The following is an 18,004-nucleotide window of genomic DNA, read 5'->3' as shown; positions in this document are numbered from 1 at the left end:
CCCACGTTTCCACGACAACCAGCCTGACAGGGAGAGCGCAGCTATCAAGATGTGGAGATAAACGATGCACGTCTTTGCGAAGTTTCTTTGCTTTAACGCGAAATTGCGTAGCTGTTCTATTAAAGCCTTTCTCACGGAGCCGTTTGCTAAAAAGCCCCTAATGTCACTATTTGTGTGTGGAGGACAGCTTTTATAAAATCATCAGCTCAAACGTAAAGGAGACAGCGAATCTCTATGCAACGGACCAGGATTGGCTTGTTTGTTGTTAACCCACAATATAACACCAGGCTCACGTCACAACGGAAGCCCAGTGGCTCAAACATGTGGAGAACTTCCTGTATTTGGTTCGGCCCGAGGTCCGGCAGTGTTCACACCACAGGTGGGTCGCCCCAGAGTTCGGCAACAGCCGCTCCGAGACCACCTGTTTAGAGCGGTCTCGGAGCGGCCGTTTAGTGCGCACCCGAGTGCGGCTGTTGTGTTCACACTGACCCAAACGCACCGTACTCGGAGCGACACGTCATTTGGGCCGACCTAAACAGTGTATATGTGAAAACACCCTTAAACAGTCGGGCCGTCAAGTCACGAGCCACCAACAGCTTGTCAACTTTAATGTTACACATTTTATATTTTAGACTTTAATATTGCTCTCTGCTGCAATGCACTCGAACCTAACGCGCTCCCCCTTCAGCTCTCCACAAACAGCAGCGATTGGCAGAAGGAAAGCAAGAAAGTACCGTAACACACGGTAGCTTTCAAAAAGTGCAATTGTCTTCTTTTAGGAACTATTCAAACTTTTTTGATGGGGCAAATGCTTCAGGAGTTACGGTTAAATGAATAGCGGTAGAATTAGAGCCCTTAACAAACCACAAACAGCCTTTTAATGGCAAATTTTGCTTTCTTAATGCACATTAATCTGTTATTGTGTAATTAGAGAGCCAATTAAACATGATGTCGGTATATAGTGCATATTTATGCATAAAACGTATGGGTAGAGTGTTTTTGGCTCTGTGATTCTGTATTCAATTAACGTTAAAAGCAATAAATTAATTTATTAACTTGTATTAATAAATGCATATATTAATGCTTTTAGGGATTAATAATAATTAAAAGTAATCTTTTGTTCTTTGTATATTTATAAATCAAATAGGCACAAGATATATACACGGCACACAGTCAGTTGCACATTATAAACATGCATAAACATTATGGGGTGGACAGGGATTATCTTAAACCAGGACTAGGCCTTAGTTTAATTATGAAATATAACTGTCTTAACAGTTATGAAATATAACTGTTTTAACAGTTATGAAATATAACTGTTATATAATATAACAATTATGAAATATACACAGTGTGCAGAATTATTAGGCAAGTTGTATTTTTGAGGATTACATTTTGTTATTGTACAATTACAGTGCTCTTGGTCAATTCAAAATGTTAACAAACTCTCAAACCTGAACATTTAAGTAGTAAAAGTGAAATTTTGGCTTTCTTAAGAGAATATTTCTGTGTACATCATTATTAGGCAACTATTAGTGTGCAGAATTATTAGGCAACTAAATGAAAAACAAAGATTTTACCATCTCACTTGTTTTTTTCACCTGTTAAAGTGAGAATTATGAACAAACTTTACATTTACAAATAAAAATGTAATAAAAAAATGTAAAATAAAAAATATATAAACTCAGTGATCAATATAGCCACCCTTCTTTTCGATAACAGTCACAAGCCTTCCATTCACGGATTCAGACAGTTTCTTGATCTGTTCTAAACGACATTTTGTGCAGACGCAACCACAGCCTCCCAGACACTGTTCAGGGAGGTGTACGGTTTACCTTCACTGTAAATGTCCTGCTTAAGAAGGGGTCCAAAAGTTCTCAATAGGGTTTAAGTCAGGTAAAGAAGGGGGCCATGGCATTAATATTTCATCTTTTAGGCCTTTACTGGCCAGCCATGCAGTGGAGTACGTTGATGTATGTGATGGAGCGATGTCTTGCATAAAAAAGTCTTCTTGAAAGATGCAGATTTTTCCATGTACCACTGCTTGAAGAAAGTGTCTTTTAAAATTGTCAGTAAGTCTGAGAGTTGTTTTTTATTTCCATTTTCAACCCAAAAAGATCCAACTAGCTCATGTTTAATAATACCTGTCTGTGCCTGCCTGCCTGTATTGTATAAGACTTCTTCAAGCAGTGGTAAAGGAAAAAGTTTGCATCTTTAAAGAAGACTGATTATTTTACAAGACAACGCTCCATCACATGCATCAAAGTACTCCACTGCCTGGCTGGCCAGTAAAGGCCTTAAAGGTGAAAAAACGAATGACATGGCCCCCTTCTTCACCTGACTTAAACCCTAATGAGAACCTTTGAGGCCTTCTTAAGCAGGACATTTACAGTGAAGGTAAACAGTACACCTCTCTGAACAGTGTCTGGGAGGCTGTGGTTGCGTCTGCACAAAATGTTGGTTCAGAACAGATAAAGAAACTGTCTGAATCCGTGAATGGAAGGCTTGTGACTGTTATCGAAAAGAAGGGTGGCTATATTGGTCACTGAGTTTATATATTCCCTATTTTTTTATTACATGTTTATTTGTAAATGTAAAGTTTATTTATTATTCTCACTTTAACAGGTAAAAAAAAACAAGTGAAATGGTAAAATATTTGTTTTTCATTTAGTTGCCTAATAATTCTGCACACTAATAGTTGCCAAATAATGATGTACATAGAAATACTCTCTCAAGAAAGCCAAAATTTCACTTTTACTACTTAAAAGTTCAGGTTTGAGGGTTTGTTAAGATTTTCAATTGACCAAGAGCACTTACAGTTGTACAATAACAAAAGTAATCCTCAAAAATACAACTTGCCTAATAATTCTGCACACAGTGTAACTGTTTTAACAAACATGCCTTACAAATAAAAACATTACTTGTGTGCATTTTGATGTATTTTAAGATATGTCTATTCAAGTTGTTTTCAGTTTGGACAGCTCTTACATTTATTTTAGTCTAGAACTAGTCTAATCCCTGTTTGGGAAACCGCCCCATAAGCTTACGTACTACACAGTGTGATGTATTTTAAAGCTTTTAAGTTGTATTAGGCAGTGTAAAACTGGGCACAAACCAGCAGCTGACCATACTAACTGATCTTATATTAGTGGATTTTATTTGTCAAAAACATTGTTGATAGAATTTAACTTGCTGAAACCTGCAAGAACTATGTTATAAAGTCATTGTGTATTAACTTTATAGTAAGTTGTGTACTTCAAAAATTAATAAGCAACTCTAGCATTTCTTCCGCTTGCTTTAACAACTCGCAAGTGGACAAAAGAGATGGATTAAAAACACCAAATGTAAATGGGAATGTGTCTCTCTTGTCCACTTATAATACAATCGACCAAAGCGCTTAATACCAGGTGTAAAAATGTTGTGAAGACACTGCATGACTGCCGCCACCTGAACTGAGAGACAACTGACTGAAGTAAAGGGGGGTTGGCTGGTGTCACTACAGTGAGTGACCTGGGGTCGCCATTAGCAACTAATAGGGTGTGCTCTGCTGGACAAACAAGTACTTACATCTTTCAAAAGCATTTAATGTGTTCTGTAAGAAATGTTCATATTGGCTGCATACCTGCGGCTTATACGCCAATACAGATATATCTGCGACAGGTTCATATCGGCCGATAAAATTGGCAAAACTATAAATCGGTTGGGCTCTACTCTCCTCCCATTAATGTTGCTTCTAAAAGGAAAACTTCTACAAATCCATATGCAATAAGGTCGCAAAAATAACACTTTTTTTAGAGCTTTATATCTACTGCGGGTCTTTAGTAAGTTCAGTCATTATTTAATGCCAAAATTATGGTTTGCGCAAGCTGTTAGTAAATCTGGCCCTTAAAGGGGTCATATGATGAAATTTTTAAGATATAAAATAAGTCTTTGGCGTTCGCACACTCCGTATATGAAGTTTTATCTCAAAACACCCTAAAGATAATTAATTACAGCATGTCAAAATTGCCATTTTGTAGGCCTGAGCAAAAAAAGGGCCGTTTTCGGGTGTGTCTTTTAAAATGCAAATGAGCTGATAAGATGCAAACACTGATCGCAATGATGGTGGTTTGTTGAAAAAAACATGCTTCATCAGTCGGTGCTTCTACTTTAATGTTTAAAATTAATTAATTAATTAATATGACTAATTATTTGTCTTTAAAACACTTTGGTTTAGTTTCGATGAAGGGGGAACTTGAGCCTTACTGATAGGGCTGCCTGGGTACTTAGGGCTAAAAAAGTTGGGAAGCACTGGTTTAAACCACCTTCCCTTATTATATTCCAACTGTATTTTTGAATTTCAATATTTGTCTGCTCATTTTTTAGTTTTCTCTCGTTCTACTTCTAATTTCAAACGTTCTTGTTCAAGTTGTAACAGCAATAAACGTTCCTGTTGCTCAAATGTTAAAGAGGAAATACTGGCAGAAACTTGCATTTCACACAGAATATCCTGCTCTATCCGTTTTGCTTTAATTGTTTCTCTCACAGTACTATCCTTTACCCTCCTATCTCCAATTTCAAAAGCAAAGCTTCAGAAGGAAAACGAATGAAATTGAATGAAATCCTTAACTACCCAAGACATGCTTCCAGTTTACACATAGCCTACGTTACAAAAGAAAAGGTGAATGTGCATTTACAAAACCCAGCGGGAGGAATGAAAAGTGCCCTCTCCTTAACTACAAAAAATTATAACATTTCTTTTCATCATTACAACACATTTAGCCACTTTTGTGCTCAGGTAACTTATTTGGGGTTTCCAAGAGATCTTTTCATCTATTGTAACACCCAAACATTTATTTTGTTGAACCTTTTCTATTAGTGTGTCATCACTAACAATTTTAACAGGTATATTACATTGACGATTACTAAACAGCATCGTTTTTGTCTTATTCAAATTCAGTGACAGTATGTTAGTATTAAACCAGGTTTTTAACTTTACCAATTCCACAGTTACCAAGGCCAAAGGATGCTCCAAGTTGTCATCAGTACAAATAATATTAGTATCATTAGCAAAAATAATAAATTTCATTTTCGTTGATAATTTACATATTTCATTAATATACATTAGAAATAGTGTAGGCCCCAGTATTGACCCCTGCGGTACCCCACATGTTATATCAGAGAACCATGATTTAAATTGATCAATCTCAACAATCTGTCTCCTCTCGTTTAGATAGCTCTCCAACCATTTTTTTTTATGCTATTCCCCTTATGCCTGTAACGTGGTGCTTTAAAGAAAGCGAGTGAAAAGTGAATCCATATGCAAAAGGTGTTTATTGTAAAATCCCATAAAGGGCCAGCAAACAAATCCAGTCAGGGTAATCCACAATCGTAATCCAAAAACAGGTTCAAGGCAGGCGGCAAAACAGGCAATATCCAAATACAGGCAATGGTCAAACACAGGAACAGATATCAAAACAAAATTCAGGATACAGGCAGACAGATAACAGATAAACAGGCAGAAATACAGACAGGTTGGGGCGATGTAATAATCAGCAGTGAACAGGTATACAGGAAGTGCTTAAATACAAAACAGACAGGAAGTGTGAAGCGTGACATGGCAAGATGAATTTCAAAATAAAAGTCCGAACAGAGCAGAGAATCAAAATACAAGTTCAAATGACAAAAATACACAGAAAACAGAAAAGCACAGAACAAAACCTTACAATGCCATAGTCCTCCAACTTTTTTATTAAAATCTGATGATCAATGGTATCAAAGGCTTTTTGGAGATCTATAAAGATTCCTAAAACAAATTTATTTATTTCAATACCATCTGTAATTTCTTCTAGTACATCAGTTAATGCATGTAAAGTACATCTATTCTCCCTGAACCCATATTGACAATCAGATAATAATTGGTGTCTATCAAAAAGCTCTGGAGTCTTTTGTCATATAAGGCAAAATTGCATAGATTATCGGAATCGATTTTCCTCGATTATGAACACGTTTTTGCCTAGCTTCTCTGTGAACTACGGCTCTGTGTAGTAAATGCCGCTCCACCTGAAAGCAGCTGATGGCAATTTACTTCTAATCACGGAACCGGCTTAACTGATGAGACACGCATGAGAATCACAGGCGATTTTTTGCACAGCCCTACTCGTGTTGTCCTTTGATGTGATAGTATCTTAACCTACAAACTTCTTTATGAGCAGGCTAATACTAGTAGTATATAGTTTGGAACTGGAGTATTACAGTATACAGGTATGCTACACTGTTCTACTACTAACAATAATGAATACCTCCATGTACTCCATATTGGTAATATCCTGAAATTAAGTAGCCTACTATTTATTACATTACTTACTTAATAAGAAATGACTCTATGTAGTTTCAAATATGCCATCCTAGACTATATTTCAATACTGCCATGATTTGTTGTTCTTTTCTCTTCTCTGTTTTCTTTGTTTCTATTGCTTGAAGCTGCTTTGGTGCGATGAACAATTGTTAAATTGTTTTGTTATCAACACAATAGTAACATAATAGTAACTAGGACTGATAACAGGGAAATTGATAGTAACAATTATGTGAAAGCGTAATGTCTGTTTTTCCATACTTTGACATTTGATGATATATACACAGTAAATAAGAAAAACATGTCGTTATTTACACTGTGTTCTGCAGTCATCTAATGGTAGAGTATTTGACTCTGTATTCCATGCATTTGGCCCATCTCCTCCTTCCACGCTTCTTTAGTGGATAGAGTGATAGTGAAACAATAAATATAAATATATTTGGGTTAAAGATTAGAGTTGGATTTTACAAGAAGGTGTATATGAAACAATTATCACTCAGTACAAGTGCAAATAGCATTGAATTTGATCTTCATGATAACATGGATCTAATGTATGACATGCAGTGATATTAAATGTGTGTAAGCCATCAATACTTATAATCATTCGTCTTGCATTTACTTTCTACATTTTGACTTCAGTTCACCACCTCACCATTTCATTTCAATTCAATTCAATTTTATTTATATAGCGCTTTTCACAATTGTTAATTGTTTCAAAGCAGCTTTACATTAATAGATGTAGGAAAAGCATAGAGAAGCGAGCGTAGTAATAATGTAACGTATACAGTAAAGTAGTAAGTTAAAGGATAATTCCGGTATTTAACACTTTGAGTCTCACCTCTGGTCTGTCTTGGATGAACTACAGCGATGGACACCGAAACCTTGACAATGGGTCGTGTCTTGAGTTTTTGACTCGTTTGGAGGCGTCTCTTGACTGCTTCAGAATGGAGGTCGGTGGCCATGCACAAGCATGTCATTGTAGCAGCACTTGACGTTCATTTTCGGAGCTGTGCTACTCACCGAGTGGTTTGTGGTGTTCGTTGATGATTAAAAACAAGTTGTGTAGCGAAATACAGTTTCTGTCGTGTTTTATTTGGCATTTTGTAAAATTCCATTGACTTCTCTGGAAGACTGTTTGCTCGCTGATATATCACTCCGCCGCCGGGAAACAGAAAAGGGACTGTTTACATGTGGTTGTAGTTTTTTCGCTCGGTTTCTCTCAGAAGATATTTTTCCCATATTTGTAGGGCTAGACCAGAATATTCGAATATTCGTTCCGTGGGTTGACATTCGATTTTCAGTTTTGAGATTCGAATATATATATATAAATATTTTACAGGGTTAATGCAGAGCTTTTGCCAAGCAGGAAGTGCGCTTCACGCTCCCGCCCTATAGGTGGTGCAGACAGACCAACATCCATAGCCAACAGACACCAAACGCACACCAGTGTGGAAGAGATCGCATTGAACGGAAAGCGCGCTTCCTGCTTTGGCATTCACGCGAATGTGTTGTAAATAACGTTCAGTTTCTTGCAAAAACTGCTTGATTTGCTTCACAAGACGTCAATATGTCACACGGAGTTATGGGGGATTGCTGTTGTATTGGATATATATGCTTTAGCTCTTAAAGTGTGCGGATCTGTTGACTTGCATGATGGAGCACTGGGGTTTCTGCAAAATATCTTCCTTATTGTTGTGGTGATGAAAAAAACATATTGGATGTTGTAAGTGTTATAAATAAACTTGATTTTGAAAGTATGCTACCGTTTTATTACAGTTTGTTGGACTACGTTCATTCATGCTTCAGACTCAAATATAGAGCGGAAGTATATACGCGGTTGTGAGGTATCTGAAAAAATAGTTCCACTATAGCAAATAACACGGATTGAAATCATACATTGCGCCAATATATTTGTTTTTAATCATCAACGAACACCACGAACCACTCGGTGAGTAGTACAGTTTTGAAAATGAACGTTAAGTGTTCTTTTAATGTCATGTTTGTGCATGGCCATTGACTTCCATTCTGAAGCTGTCAAGAGACGCTTCTAAATGAGTCGAAAGACTCGACCCATTGTGAAAATGTCTGTGTCCATCACTGTAGTTCATCCAAAACAAACCAGAAATGAGACTCAAAGTGTTAAATACCGGAATTATCCTTTAAGCCAAAGGTGGCGGACTCTCCAGGGGATGAAAAAAACCCTAGGAGAAAAACCCTCATGGCTAGTCCAGGGGGAAAACTCCTAGGAGGGAAAAAGCCCTTGAGAGAGATACATATGTATTAATATATATAAATACTAGCAGGGTATGTGAACGGCTAAGCGAATTAAACTGGTTCCGCCGGTGGTCTGTTTGCCTCATTTTCGTCAGGGTCGAGGACAAGACAGGGAGAGAGAAACAGAATCCTATTTGTGTAAGAGCCGTTCACATGGAATGCAAGTGTCATACAGTATAGTGGTTTAAGTCAGCTCGGTTCCAGACAGGCTAACATTTGCGGCATAAATATATTACCCAGATGAGTTATGTGAGTGGTTTGTTCTAGACCAGTGTTTCCCAACCCTGGTCCTCGGGCACCCCCTTCCAGAAAGTTTTAGATGTCTCCTTATTTAAAACACCTGATTTGACTCATCAACCTCCTTCCAAAATGGTAAAGACATGTCCCTAACAAGCTGATGAGTTAAATCAGGTGTGCTTAACAAGGAGACATCTAAAACTTTCTGGGAGGGGGTGCCCGAGGACCAGGGTTGGGAAACACTGTTCTAGACAACCTAACTATTGCAGGATAAGTACATTTACTGGACATTTTATGTGAATGCTTTGTTAAAGAAGAATGTCTTAAGTTTAGATTTAAATATGTGTTGCCAGTTCCCCTTTTCTCCAATGTGCACATGGATGGCTCAAAGTTTACCTAAAGGTGCGAACATTCTCCGGTCAAGTTTGTTTTTATAGATCACATCCTTTGCCAGGGAAGTTGCGCACACATGTTTTCAGACCCATTTTGTGCATACTCCATGTTTATGAATGAGGCCCCTGATCTTCAGAAAAATCTGCCCTGTCCTGCCCATTTTTTGCTTTTCTAGCATTTACTGCATATTTTAACCCTTCCCGGTGACTATATGATGTTAAAATGCATCTTTTCACACTGAGGACAACTGACGGACTAAACAGAAGTGCATAAGTGTAAGCCTACTTTCCACAGCTCTGTGAGTGTTTAATGGGATAGGGTGTTCAATAAGACATAAAAGATTATAATTGTTTACATGTTGTTTGCTTAAGCACATTGTATTTGACTTTTTATGACCAATTAATGTAGAAAAAAGGTCATTTCAAAGGGTTCACATACTTTTTCCTACCACTTTATTGTCAGCAAACTAAATATTTTGTTTGTATAAAGTCCTCATAAACCACAAAACAACCCTTTGTGTGTTAGGACCTAATATATTGTCTGAATAATAAATATACAATATTTATTGATTTTACCTAAACATAGCCTTCAGCAAATGTCTGGTTGTTGCCAAATATCTTAATTTAAATTGTTTTTTGCCAAAAATTAAAATTCATTACTTAGTCATCCTTGTGTTATGTTAAACCGCCTTTTTCTTTCCATCATATGCTTGGCACTGTATTTGTGGATGTTAGACTTGCATGCATCTGCTCAGCCATGAAAACTCATTCCATGAAACCCCTGGCACAATCTTGATGCCAATATTAATGACAGACTTGATCTATGGAAACAGCATAGCTTTGGTGACTTTTAGACTCTTACCACTCTCTGATCTGGTGGCCCTTCACTTCGTGGTTGAGTTGCTGCTGTTTTTAAACAGAAATACCACTTAGTTGACCATGAAATATCTAGCAGGAATAAAATTTCAGAACCACCCGACTCAATAATTAACCAGACCCTTTGCCACAGGTGTATAAAATCAAGCACCTAACCATACAATCTAAATCTAATCAGAATTAATAGCTGAACTTTTGTTAAGATTTGTTAAAATTGTTGTTTCCACAGACAGACCGCGCCGTGCAATTGCTTCTGGAGACAAGTGCCGATAACCCCAGCTACTACTGTGACTCACTTAAAGCCTGTTTGGTAACCACCATCACTTCCTCTGGCCCCTCTCAGAGCACCATTAAACTTGTGGCCACCAACATGATTGCCAACGGCAAACTGGCAGGTAGTGCTACAGTGCACGAACATCTTTCACATATTAAAGATAGATATTTTGTAGAATAATGACACTGTTGGTTTCCATACAATGAAATAATGCAAATATTCTCAGACCAATCAGTTGTAATTCTCACTAATTTCTCATTACTGAAAGTTTAACTTCAGTTAGTAATAATTACGCTGAATTTAAAGTGAGGATAATATATAAATGTCTAGCAAGAACAAGAAAGTAAATGTGAAAGGTCTTTGTAGTCCTAAACATAGTACAGTATGCATTTTATTACTGCTTTGACATTTGGAGCACATCTTAAGCCCTATTCGGACGGCCTTAGTTTTATGGGGGTAGGTGGAGTAATGTAATTTTACCACAGGACGTCTGTTATGTTGATGGTCAATTCGCACGGGATTAGAAATATCAGTAAAACATTCAGTAGTGCGAGGGGTAACTCGATTATGCAGCGTGTCAACTCCCTCATCATCACATGTGCAAACACGCTACACGGCACTGATGAGAAAAAACTTGAAATTGGACAAGAAAGGGAACACTGTGTTTAATTTCAGTTTCGGGAGAACGTCAGTATTTGCAAAAAAATGTGCAAAATGAATATGTAAACAAACAGCTGATCTATTCGCACTGGATTAGTATTACCTGAGGTAATTTCTCCGGTCCTTTTTACAGAAGTTAAAGGTTGCCGTAATCTTTATTGACATTGTCTGTAATGATTACTGACATGGAGCATTCAGATGGGACTAAAATCATGAGAAGCTCTGATATAAATGGCTTTACTCCACCTCCCTATGTAAAGCTAAAAATACTTTGGCAGAGGTAGTGTCTGAATCCCTTGAAATGTTAATCAAATGTTAAAGAGTAACTAAACCTATGGTCAGAGCCTGACTCCACCCACTGGCAATATTTGAAAAATGCAAGAAAAGTGGGCAGACCACAACGGAGATAGAGGGGATGAACCGAGCTCTTACCAAGGGTGTGGTGAGCTTGAACCTGCTTACTTAGGTTTGTACCGCTTACATCATGCAATACCATGACATCCAACAGGAAAATTCAACTGCAGTAGCCACCGTTCAACCTGAAGAGGGCAGCACTCAGACGTTTTTACACCATATATTGTAGTATTGAAACACTTTACGCCGGTTTCACACCGCAAGTGTGAGCAGCGCGCCAGGAGAGCTTTTGCTGCGTGTGACCATTGTGCCTTCACACCGGCTGCGTTTGCAGCGCATACTGTGCAGTTTAATAACAGTATAAAAAAAATCTCAAGTTCACATTACTTTATTTAACATGCATTTATGAGCAAAACCTCTTCAAGACGCTTTTTGACGGTCAGTGTAATTTATATGACTGTGATTTGTTTAATCTACATTGTTTTCGTGCTGTTCTGGTTCGTGTAATGTCAGATATAGAAACAATACACAATTATAGACATAAAAAGCTCATGGCACGTTATGTAATATGTTTCACAATAAAATAAAACATTCACCCAGTGATTGACAGCACACACATTCGTGATTTTATTGTAAAATGTCACTTTTTGGCGTCAATCCACGTCCATTTAAGGCATAAACAATGCACTGTCACTTTAATTGAGCGTGAACAGCGCAGAAAAATAGAGCAGAAACGATCAAAGCACTGCTGCTTCAGCGACGCTCCTGCCACGCGAGCACGCGCTACTCACGCGTGCGGTGTACATGCTGTAACTTGTTAACATGGGCGCTGAAAAAAACTCGCCACTTACGCGCTGCTCACGCTTCGGTGTGAAACCGCTGTTGTACCTAAATGTCAAAAAAAGTTACTCAAATCAATGAACAGCACTAATAAAGCCCCATTAACTAAAAAAAGTTGGTTTAGGGTTTAGATACTCTTTAAACACTTTGTTGTCATGCAAACAGTTTGTATTAATGCTCATAGCTGATTCAATTGCGTTTTTTTATACATTAGTTAATAGAGCAATGAAAATACACTACAAAAGATACTAACTTCAAAATTGTTATATTTGGTAACCATGGAAATTTCAGTTAAGTTGTGTTCACACTAGGATTTTGGGCCCAAATTTACAAAATTTTTCCTCTCCATAGAATCCGTGAGACAATAGGGTCCATGGGCATAGAAAATGTTCTATATTTTGCCCTACGAATGAAATGTAGCATGTGTGTGTGTACAAAAAAATCTGTATTTATCAAACGTATACATGTGGTTTGTACGAACATCAGTAAGTAATACTTGATGATCAATACCATGTGTTTTTAGCACCATGCTCGTGCACGTTCATGGTCATTTGCATTCCGAAACGCCTCCAATGAACCATATATGGTGACAACACCTCCCTTTATAAGACACGTGGTTGTGCTTTTTCCCTCACCGCAATCAGTGTTGCCAGATTGGGTGGGTTCCCAAAAAAAATTTGGGCTGGTTTTTGATGCAACAGGTGGGTTTTTATTTTTTAACTATAAACAGTATTTATTATATTTTTTATGAAAACGAACTATAAAATAAATTATATTATATTATATATAAATATAAAGTAGAATGACGTTTTTATAAGGTATGGTTCAGGTTAGCCAATAGCCTAAGGATCAGGGGAATCCTGTCCAATCAGACTTCAAGCTTGATTGGCGGGTTGTTGTATGAAGGCTAATCGCTCTATTCGTTAACATAATATCGTCAAAACTAAATTTATCATCATCATCCATCATCATCATGCCAAAGTGGGGAAAATATAAAAAGTCCTACAGAAAGGAATGGGAGAGCGACCCGTCTCTGAAAACATGGATTGCACCCGTGGTAGGCGATGAGTCAAAGGCATTTTAAATACTGTCAATCCGAAATCCAAGCACAGTTGAATGATTTGAAAGAGCATGCTAACACAAAAAAACACAAATAGCGTTGTGCACCAAGTGTAAAAAGCAGCAGGCCAGTCTCTGATCAAAGATGACCAAAAACGTCGTGAAATTAGAATTGCTGCCTACATTGCTTGTCACAGTTCAATAAATGTGGTGGACGATTTGTCAGACATTTTGAAAGATGAGATGGGAACATTCCAAATGCCGTTATCAAATCTGTCCTCGCGCCACACTTCAGAGAAGAACTTGTGGAAGATATTGCTGGGTCTCCATATTCCCTTTATCTCGATGAAAGCACTGACATATCCATGAACAAACTTCTTTGCATTTGTGTGAAATACCACTCAAAGAAACACAGCAAGTTTGTCAGTACATATCTCGGACTTGTGGAGCTGACGGATGCTGATGCTAAGGCCATATCAGACACTATCAAAGAACGGTCTGCAGATTAAAAACATGATGGGCATTGCCACAGATGGTGCCAGCGTAATGGTTGGAAAAAACCACTCGGTTTTCACCCTACTTAAGCAAATACAGCCCAACCTGCAGCTTATTCGCTGTGTTTGCCATTCACTTGACATTGTTGCAAATAAAGCAATGCAGCTTCTTCCGAGCAACATAGAATATATGGTTAGAGAAACCTACAACGGGTTCGCTCATTCAGCAAAGCGGCAGTATGAATACAAGAACATATACGAGACTATTAATAACGGGGGCTGCCCCTTGAAATTACTAAGTCCAAGCTGTACCCGTTGGCTTGTCATATCTGACTGCATTAACCGCATTGTGGATCAAAAAGATTCCCTCACACTGCACTTTAACATGGCTTCAAGTACAGAACACTGTTATACTGCTCGGCTTTTAAAGGAAATGTACAATGACAAAACTAATCTCCTTTACATGTACTTTCTTCAGCCTGTTCTAATGGAAATCAAAGCTGTAAGTAAATGCTTTCAATTAGAAACAGGAAACTCTCTCGGTGTGTTTAGAGACTTGGAAAGGCTGTACATGACAACTGTTAGACGCATTCTTAAACCGAGCGTCTTGCGTAATCACAAGCAGCTCCGTGAACTTGACCTCACACAGTCTGCCATATTCCTTTCCCCTCTGGATGCCGACCTGGGTACCACATTTATGGACAAACTGGAGGAAAGCAGTTTAGCCCCAGACATTAAGGAGAGAATTGCTTTGCGTTGTATGGATTTTCTGAAAGAACTTGTAAAACAGTACCAATTTCGTTTATCTGCTTCAATGGAAATCCTGCGCAAACTGGAGCTCTTCTGCCCGAAATCTGTAATGTCCCCTATAAATAGGCCTGGAGTAAAGGACTTGCCAGCTGATCTTTTTTCGTGCCCCATTGGTACATTAGAAACGCAGTGGAGGAATGTGGCAACCGCAAGGTTCTCTGATGATCAAGACATTGACACGTTTTGGCTCGAAGTCAACAAGGCATTTAAAGATGCAGGGGGGCACAAGTGTTTCAAGGAATTGGCACAGGGTGCCATAAGACTTCTTGTTTTGCCTGTTTCCAATGCCCATGTTGAGCGAGCATTTTCTCTCGTCTCACTTTTAAAAGATGACACTAGGAATCGTATGGGACTACCGCTACTCTCCAGCATTATGGATGTGCGCACTGGCCTGGTCAGAAACGGCTTTACCTCGGCAACGTTCAAACCTCCCCGGCAGTTGCTGGAGAGATTTGACTCAACGATCTATTAATCTATATGGTTGTGACTGTAAAAAGTTGGTTCTATAATTTAAAAGTTCTATTGTTCTATAATAGAGACGTTTTCATCAGTTCTGCTGAGATTCTCTACGTTAACTCTATATTTAAAGGTAAGCATATATGCTATAGCCTACACTTTTAGTTTGCTGTATAATTTTGATGTCATGTTTGATCATTTCTTAAACCTAATAACATATAGGCTAGGTAGCTGATTTAGTGTCAGTGTATCATTCAGTCATTATTTTATTTAAAATTAAAAGGAAGAAAAACGAGAATTCATCTTGATTCGCCCAGTGGTCTATAAGTTAAATTATAATAATAATTGTAATTATTTTAAAAAAAAGTTGTAAATTAAGCACAAATGTTTAAGTACTAATACAAAAACAAAAAAGTATAAATGATTTAAGAATTGGCCTATTATAAAATAACTGTAGTTCTGACAATAGCATAAGAACAATAAAAAATGTTGTCCCCTTCTGAGGTTTCCGATGTAGACCTTCTGTTTTATTAAAATTATTTTTTATATTTATTTTTTATATTTAAATAAAGATGCACTGGATACTTGGCGCGAACATGGTGCTCTGCACGCTGCGATTTGGTTGTTTAATAAGAATATTAATTCGATGTGTTTTATGGTATAACACAGTTTTAATAACAGTATGTATTTTGGGCTGGTATTTTTTTGAAACGGGCGAGTTTTAAGCTGTAGTTGGGCTGGAAATCTTTAGTCCAATCTGGCAACACTGACCACAATAATGGCAAAGAGAGCGAAAAAGAGGAACTTTACAACACAGAAATTGAGTTACTGGTGGATGAGGTTAAATCCTAATAACAAATACTGTTTGGTTCACTTAGTGCGGGAGGGATGACAAAAAAAGCATGCTCCGAGGTGTTCATATATTTACACACATTTCTACGTAAAAGTGCAATTTGATAAATTCCACACTTTGCGTTCCTACGCAAACTTTTAGCACACTTCTGTTCATACGCACGCTTGACTAAACATGTTTGATATTTAGGATTTAAAATCAAGCTATTACGTATGTACTTTTACAATAGCCAATGAGAGACGGAGGTTAATGATATACTTTTTAAAATAGCAACTGTACAGGTTCGGTAGACAATGGAGACAGAGAAACTGCTTGTAAAAGTGCCAGCGGCTGACACCCCACGTCCAGCCTGTTCTAGATAAATGTTTTTGACGAGATGCTTTTCATACTTTTGGTTCCCCACTGATTGACTGTGCATCTGTCTCTTAGAGGGTGTGCAGTTGCTGTGCCTGATTGACAAAGCTGCAGATGCTTGTCGTTATCTGCAGACATATGGAGAGTGGAATCGCGCTGCTTGGCTGGCAAAGGTACCTCACACAGATGGCTTCAACCTAAGGCTGTATGATATGCTAAATATTCACTGTATATTTGCAGTGTAATTAACTGGATATATAAAATCTAATCTCATATAATTGTAACTACAGAGCAGCAATTACAGGGTCAAGCCCAACAGTGGCCCAAATTGAAATATTTTGGGCATGTCAGATGATCAGCTTTTGAAAACCAAGTTTAAAAACACAGGGAAAGGCACTTAGAAAGAAATAAACTTGTGTATAACTTTTGACCACTGGGTCTGTCACCAGTTTTTATGAGGAAGAAAGATGTGCTGATGATACATACTTAGTTTTGTGCCAATTCTCAAAGATAGGCCTTAGAATTTGCTGTATACCAGAACCATTTGATCAACCAAAAAAGATTTTATTAGCTTTTGTCAGGACTGTGTTCAGATGCTTAATACCAAATTTTGGGTAAATCTGAAAACTTTTGTATGAGGAGTTTGAAAAAGTATGTTTTGTATATTATTTAATATGGCAGACAGGAAGTGTGGTGGAATACATGTTTACATATAATTACATATAAACTAAATTATACTTAAATTTACAAAAATAAGCCATTTTAATGTTTGCATGCATTCCTTATGTACGCTTGATTCCAGTGGTGGCTGGTACTAAAACTATTGGGGGGGGCAAACAAACTTAAAATCAAACTTTTACTGTAGTAATGCAGGACTGTAAATAGCCATTTATCAGGTGATGAATATCATACTGCTTAGCTAAAATGCTGAAAATGTTACAGTTGAAGTCAACTGTTAAAGCATGAAACAAATGAAGAGTTTCGTTGCAAAACGAGATAACCACCATTTTTTAATTGTTCAGAAATCTCGTTTTTTGGTTGTGCATTCCAATTAATTTCAATGCAACTGCAGTTGGTTTGTTTTGATTTAAACCTTCATAGCTTAAAAAATACAGCTAAGTAGCACCATAAAACCAAATAATAACATGATAACATAATAATAAACATGTTTTGACAAAAATGTTAAAAAATTGATTTATCTCGTTTTGCAACGAAACTCTTCAAATGTACTATGAATCTGTGCATTTGTATTTAATATGGGTACAGTATATCAGTAATGAACTAATCAATGTAATCATTCACACACACACACACACACACACACACACACACACACACACACACACACACACACACACACACACACAAACACACCAGAGGTTGCATTAGTTTTTTTCACAAAAATTCTGCCATCAATTATTATTTGTCATTTCATGTTTTACTGATAATAATTGTTTTTGTTCACATGTTTATTTCTAATCATGAACTTACAAGACTAGCATAGTAGCAAGTTAAAATATGTTTGTTTATTTATTTGTGAAGAGAACAAATAAACAGAGGCTGTGCATCATTTTACATGTATAACATCATATGAAGCAGATAAATGTATGATCTCGCATTGACAGACAGCTGAGGCAATAAAACACGCAAACTTTGTGCTGAACAGACAAATATGATCAAATTACAAAATACGATTGCGATTAAAATGGCAACAAATGGGTAAAAATTAGGGATGCA

At 37.4% G+C, this 18,004-nt stretch overlaps 1 protein-coding gene across 3 annotated transcripts in view; it reads left to right on the top strand.

Annotated features, from left to right (window-relative positions):
• The window catches only part of wdr11 (WD repeat domain 11), a 344,263-nt gene that overhangs the window by 263,218 nt on the left and 63,041 nt on the right, over window positions 1-18,004 (top strand). For 2 of the 3 annotated variants that reach the window (XR_012371953.1, XM_073872785.1), the window contains exons 25-26: window positions 10,343-10,508; window positions 16,343-16,440. Coding sequence is in view for 2 of the 3 variants with exons in the window: in XM_073872785.1 (XP_073728886.1) it covers window positions 10,343-10,508; window positions 16,343-16,440 (264 nt within the window). In the remaining variant the exon portion in view is untranslated. Of the gene's footprint in view, window positions 1-10,342; window positions 10,509-16,342; window positions 16,445-18,004 lie in introns of all 3 variants that reach the window. The other variant, XM_073872784.1, reaches the window with a different exon arrangement.

This window comes from Misgurnus anguillicaudatus, chromosome 11 (assembly GCF_027580225.2).
Source record: "Misgurnus anguillicaudatus chromosome 11, ASM2758022v2, whole genome shotgun sequence".
In the NCBI taxonomy this organism is placed as follows: Eukaryota; Metazoa; Chordata; class Actinopteri; order Cypriniformes; family Cobitidae; genus Misgurnus; species Misgurnus anguillicaudatus.
Note: the sequence above shows the minus strand (reverse complement) of the source record. Positions and strands in the feature narration are given on the sequence as shown.